At 33.9% G+C, this 5,971-nt stretch overlaps 1 protein-coding gene across 1 annotated transcript; it reads right to left on the reverse strand.

Moving 5' to 3' along the window:
- Positions 1-1,109: 1,109 nt before the first annotated feature.
- Positions 1,110-5,971, reverse strand: LOC110018837 (lysine histidine transporter 2-like). Its single transcript, XM_020716293.1, has 7 exons — positions 5,615-5,971; positions 4,157-4,549; positions 3,081-3,474; positions 2,693-2,798; positions 2,497-2,588; positions 2,346-2,414; positions 1,110-1,770 (listed from the first exon to the last, which is right to left on the reverse strand). The coding sequence occupies exons 1-7, from the start codon at positions 5,785-5,787 to the stop codon at positions 1,672-1,674; spliced, it is 1,326 nt and encodes a 441-aa protein (XP_020571952.1). The 5' UTR covers positions 5,788-5,971; the 3' UTR covers positions 1,110-1,671.

Consider the following 5,971-nt stretch of genomic DNA (forward strand, 5'->3'; position numbering starts at 1 on the left):
TTATATATATATATATATTGTATGCATCAAAACTACAGGCACGAATCTCAAAGAAATCGAACGACTAAGCATGATGACTGGATAATATAAGTGTCTAGAGCATAAGCTAGACCAGCCCATCTGATGATCAAATGCTCGATCAAGCCAACCGACATGTGATGTCGATGAATCCAGTAGGCAAACCTTACGAACGGCCCCAACCACCTAAGCTTCTCGTAGGGTCGATTTGTCAGAACAAGTCGACCGATTGTTTTATCTCGATGAGAGCAACCTTCAGGAGCCTCGGTCGGTCGAACTCAAGTGTCCACCGAGTGATAGTTGTTGTAATACATTTAGATTTTAATGTAAATCAGATATCAAATGAGCATATTAATTGCATTTAGGGTGGTTTCTATAACCATTACCTCATCTCTATAATTGTACAATTAGGCCACTATAAGTAGGAGGTCAAAAGATGAATAAAAACTTTTGAAGGTTGACTCATCTATGAAGCCAAGATTTTACGTGGCCCGATAAAAATGTTTGTATTTGCATACATAGCACACAATTCTCATGTATTTATATCTCACACCTAAATTTTCATATTTACACACGCCACTCGAAAAATAATGCTATTGCCACTTTTTAAAAATGATACCCTTTTCATGCATATGTTTAATTCACTAAAATTCTATGTAAATATGAAAATTTAGGCATGAGCTATGTAAATACAAAAGAATTGTGTGCTAGACATGTAAATTTCCTTCTATAATTTGAAGTGTTAACTATTTTAATATAATTTTTGAATTATTAAATATGTGAAATGCGAAATTTTGGATTGAAATTACATAAATCCTCCTAAATATTATCATGAAAATTTTATATTTGTTAAGAGTCAAAATTTAACAATCAGCCCCCTTTTTTTAAGCCGTTGATTGTTTTTCCAGGCCCAATGGATGAATTATGACTAAGAACTTTTATCATTCATAGGAAAAATTTACTGATAAAAATTACTTAAAATTAAACATTTCTCAATATTTTTATTTGAAATAAAATATATTTGATGTGTTGAAATATGTTTTATTATTAAATAAAAAAAATTATGTAAAAAAAATACACGAAATAAAATATATGCAATGTTATTTTGTTTTATTACACAGAGAAAATAGTATTATTCTCGTAACAAAACCACAGATAAGCGCAAATACAAAAATTAAGATTCACCAAAAAAAAGAAAAACATGACCCACCAGAGAGAACATCTGAAATTACTATTGAAAGTACTACAACCAGATAAAAAATGCAGAATAGATCCAATAACATACGACACACATACTTAAAAGATGAAAACAATCATGTTATCTTAATTACATGCATGACTATGCCATCTTTAAAGTAGAATAAAAGTTTTTATACCAACTTAAAATTGCTTCAGTGAGCCTGAGAGCCCCTAACATTAACCACGGTATAAAAAATGGCCTAATGAACACAAATAAATGAGGAAACATAACTAGGCTATGCAGCTTGGCTAGCAATGGCACTCCTAGTGGATGATTATTAAGAGACAACTTAAACAACTTGGCGTAGCGTACTTGTGGTTTATTATACAGATGAGTAGGTTGGAATACGCAAAGGCGACGCGTAGGAAGAACCATGCGTAATAATATTGCTATGAGTTTGATGGAGGGGGAGGTCAAGAGAAGAACTTGTACTTTCTGGCACTGAGGATGATTGATCTGAGCCCTCCAATTGGAGCTAGAACCATCAGCATTACTCCCAGAATGATGCAGATCTGTGCAACATTCAGAATAAATGAAATCAGTTTACTAGGTAAACTTGAACATGGTTCAGTGACTGGGTGTGTTAAATGAGCCAAACTGACTCGTGAGAAGGCTCGGGCTCAACTTCATAAGTGGCTTATGAATTGAGCTCGATGAGCTAAAAAGCCAAGCTCAAACCAGCCTCGACTAGAGTTACTAGCTCGTGTAAAAAATAAGCGATAAAAAATATACAAAAAGGGTAAAATTTAATATTTTTCCTTAAATTATTAAAAAATATTTCAAAAATAATATTTTGTATTTTATATCTAGTGATTTCTTCTTAATTATCTACTAAATGTTCATTTTGTTTGTCATTTTATTATAATACTAACTTGAATTAATATTATTTTCTCTCTTTCATAATAAAAATGTCAGGAATTGAAATCGTATAATTAAGCTCGAGCTTGTGCTTGAACTCAATTGATTAATCACGCTCAAGGTCAAGTTGAGGGTGGCTCGAGCTAGACTTTACATATTTACGCTCCCAAGTTCGATGTCTGTGAGCACTATGACTTTAGAGAGAGAGAGAGAGAGAGAGAGTTCTCACCCAGTTGATGAACCAGGATATGCCAAATTTTTTAGGCCTCTTGATGGCGAGCCACATGATGCAAGGGAGCTGCGAGAATTCATGCATTCGTAAATGTTAATTTGCATTAATTATACTGCAAAATTTGAAAGAAAGATGAAGCCAGGCATACAAAATATGTAGTTGGGGCAAAGGCAAATCCTCCAAAGAACCCAAGCAAGCCACCAAAGAAGGGGACGCAGATTGCAATAATCATGGTAAGAGCTGAATAAATTAATGGAATAATGTCAGTAAGTGTATCATAACTTGGAGCATCAATTAATAAATTAGATAAATAATAGATTTTGGTTGAATGTGTTAGACATTACCAACATAGACACTCCTAGCAATCAAGCGGAGAGTCAAGCCTGGTGGGAAATGAAGTTTCTTTACCAGAACTGTTTCGATCATATCAAACACAGGCATGGCAAAAATCTGTATTCCATGATGGAGGGTAGATGAGTAATTATCATGAATTTTAAGAAGAATAATACAATTATACTTCCCAAATAAAACCATAGCCAAGGTGAGGACATATGTATGGCCAAATTTAAATTTGACATTTACTATTAAAAAGTGTGCTAAAAGAATCCTGATATTAAATACTAATCAATAAAATATTATATTTGCACATTTGCTTAACAATACTCTTTCAAGAATATACGGTAGAAGTAAAACTACTACGAAATAGATCATAATAAACCATGAAGAACTAACCTGATAGCTCCCCACAACATGGATCACAACAAACATATTCGCCGCAGCAATCAGCCACCTGGGCTTCTCAAGGGTGATAAGAATGTTGTCATCGACGGAATTACCGAAGATATAATACCCAACTAAAGCAACTGGGAAGTAGCAGATTGCAACAATAATATAGGCAACAATGACACCCTTCCACATAGGCTTTTTGGATAGCCTTTCAGGTGAGGAAGGGATGGTTGCTTGGATCTCTAGTACAACATTGTGCCCTGCATAGGCAAAAGCAACATCTCCCAACGCAGTAAAAAAATTGAAAACGTTTTCAGTAGTGTTCTTGCCAGTCAAGCTATAGTCCACTTCTGGCTGCAAGCCTTTCGCTCCAGATGCAGCCCAAGCAACCGTTGAATAGCTGCTCATGGTTTGAATAAAAGATCGGTAGAAGTTAAATGATGAATTCTTAAGAAAATGTTATGATGGAGAGCTTAGAATGGCATCAAAAATAAGGGATTTGTTTGGGATCACTCCTGTTTTCTGTTTTTTATTTTTTTATTTTTATGTCATTTTGCTCGAGTGTTAATTTGAAACAAAATTTATTTGGCTATTTGATTATGGCTTATTTAGGATCAATTTTATTTTTTTGTTTTTGGTTTTATATTATCTTTTATTTTTTAAAGCCTGTTTGTTTAGTGTGATTTTTATATATTTTATTTTTTATTTCTAAAAACTACTTAACATATTTTTTTAAACACTCAAAACGACTAATAGGTATTTTAAGTGTTTTTACAAACAATTACATTTTAATAAAATAGCCAAACATATTTTATTTTAAATCAAAACATTACAAAAAAAAAAAAATAATAATAATAATAATAAAAGTGATCCTGAATGGCCACTCGAAGTATAATTCTTTTAAAAATACTCACAATACTTAAAAATTTGATTGAGTGTTTTTAAAAATATGTTAATCTGTGATTAGAAACAAAAAAAATAATAACATGTGAAAAAGACACTAAAAAACATGTTTTTTTAAAAGAAAAGAAAAAAATGAAAACCAAAACAAGATTTTTTTCAAACATGTGGTAATCGGAAACCTGAGAGACATGACGGCAGCGGCCAAGGAGACACCGGAAATTGAGTTGAAGTTAGGAAGCTGGGCAAGAACAAAGTGAACAGAAGCGAATATCATGATAAAGTAAGATAGCTTAATGTGACTGCAGCCTGGGCACACAAGCTCATGGAACTTTTTTAGTGATTTGCCACCGGTGACCATGTAAACAATATCAACCCCAACTTCGACTATAAGCTGCTGGGGAACAACTATCCAAAGCCCGAGTTTGTCACCGAAAGCATGCTGTCCAAGCTCATGGTAACGGTCGAAACGTTTTCCCGGCACGCTATCGGGCATTTCATGCATCTCTACCATTTGCCACAGAGTGTAGAGGGTGATCACCCATGACAGAATTAGCACGGTGATTCCAGGACCCCTGCAAGATCGAAGGGATTAGTGATGCATGCACAATTTTTGCTAAGGATTATGAGTTAAAGGCATCAGTTTGGATGACGTTGAAGAAAATATTTCTATTTGAGTGATTAGTTGCTCGATTTCATTTGATTGATTAATAATAAATAAAACTAATATAAAATTAATGAAAAGCCTGTTTCTCTAATGAGAAGTAAACCCTCTTCATGTCAAAGAAGTGAGAATCAATTACATTGAATGTTTGAGCAAAATGAAATATTATAGGATTATAGCATTGTACAAAGGCACTAAATTGAAGAGTAGGCTCAAAGTAGATGTGATGCGAAATGATTTTTGTTTATAGAAATAACAAAGATAATTCCAAAAAATAAAGTAGAAATATTGGGGAACAATGTAATTCTACTTTTTTTTTTCTTTTAGCAAAGTTCTCTTCCTACCTTTTTCATTCAAAAAATGACTAAAATTTTGATCACGAGCTTCTAACCTCATCATATGCTCTGATAACTTTTTAGTTTTTTGAACAAGAGAATTCAGAAAACAAAATGTCATAAACGTGGCAATCATACCTTAAAAGAACAATCCATAAAAATAGTCTTTTTATTAAAACATTCCCTTTTTATTTTTGATTTCATATTATTTCCATCAAAATAAAATGCAACATAAAGATATCTCACACAAAAAACTAAGAAATAATAGGAAAAAGCATATGATAACATTTTTTAGCTCCATAAGTGACATGTAACATGTAGCCCATCAATATACAATTCTGATCGACAAACCATATCGGTAAACGACAACTTAGAACAAATTTCATCCCTTTATTTCACGAATCTAAGGATCGCCTCTTTAAAATCGATCATATTACTTCTAAGAAGATCCATTTTTGCATTTTGACTACGATCATCAATAGAAATATAAGAAATAAATTTCAGAAACAAAAACTTCCATCCATAAAAAACAGATAATTATTCATCACTATCAAATCTCAAAATCTGAATGCACATATCCACCCAAAAACCACAAACCTAATCAATCTAAACAAAAAGGCTAGAAATCAGACAAGCATTACCATCCAAGATGCGACATCGCAAAGGGCAAGCTGAAAACACCAGCCCCCACCATAGCCGTCACATTGTGAAAAGCCGAGTACCACCATTTAGCATTCCTCGACGAGGTAATCGGAAGCCAATCATCAAGAACCTTATGCCGCTCCCCGTTCGTCTCCACATTATCCCGCCCCATTTCAACCTCGATCAAATCCGACAGCAATGAATTCGATCGATTGATTAAGAAGAAGAAGAAGACCTCTTGTTCCCCGTTACCCCAGTGCCGTAAGACCTGTCTGCGGTCCTGTTTATGTAGCGGAAGAGGGACTCCATTTTTAGAGCTCCGCCGCACTGGAGTTTCCGATAATAGAATCGGGTCC

This window comes from Phalaenopsis equestris, unplaced genomic scaffold, assembly GCF_001263595.1.
Source record: "Phalaenopsis equestris unplaced genomic scaffold, ASM126359v1 Scaffold000036, whole genome shotgun sequence".
NCBI lineage: Eukaryota > Viridiplantae > Streptophyta > Magnoliopsida > Asparagales > Orchidaceae > Phalaenopsis > Phalaenopsis equestris.

Coding starts and splice junctions, on each gene's coding strand:
- LOC110018837 (XM_020716293.1), bottom strand. CDS start 5,787: ATGGGGCGGGATAATGTGGAGACGAACGGGGAGCGGCATAAGGTTCTT. Junction 4,550..5,614: donor GCGATGTCGCATCTTGGATG/GTAATGCTTGTC, acceptor TCGATCTTGCAG/GGGTCCTGGAATCACCGTGC. Junction 2,415..2,496: donor TTGCCCCAACTACATATTTT/GTATGCCTGGCT, acceptor GAATTCTCGCAG/CTCCCTTGCATCATGTGGCT.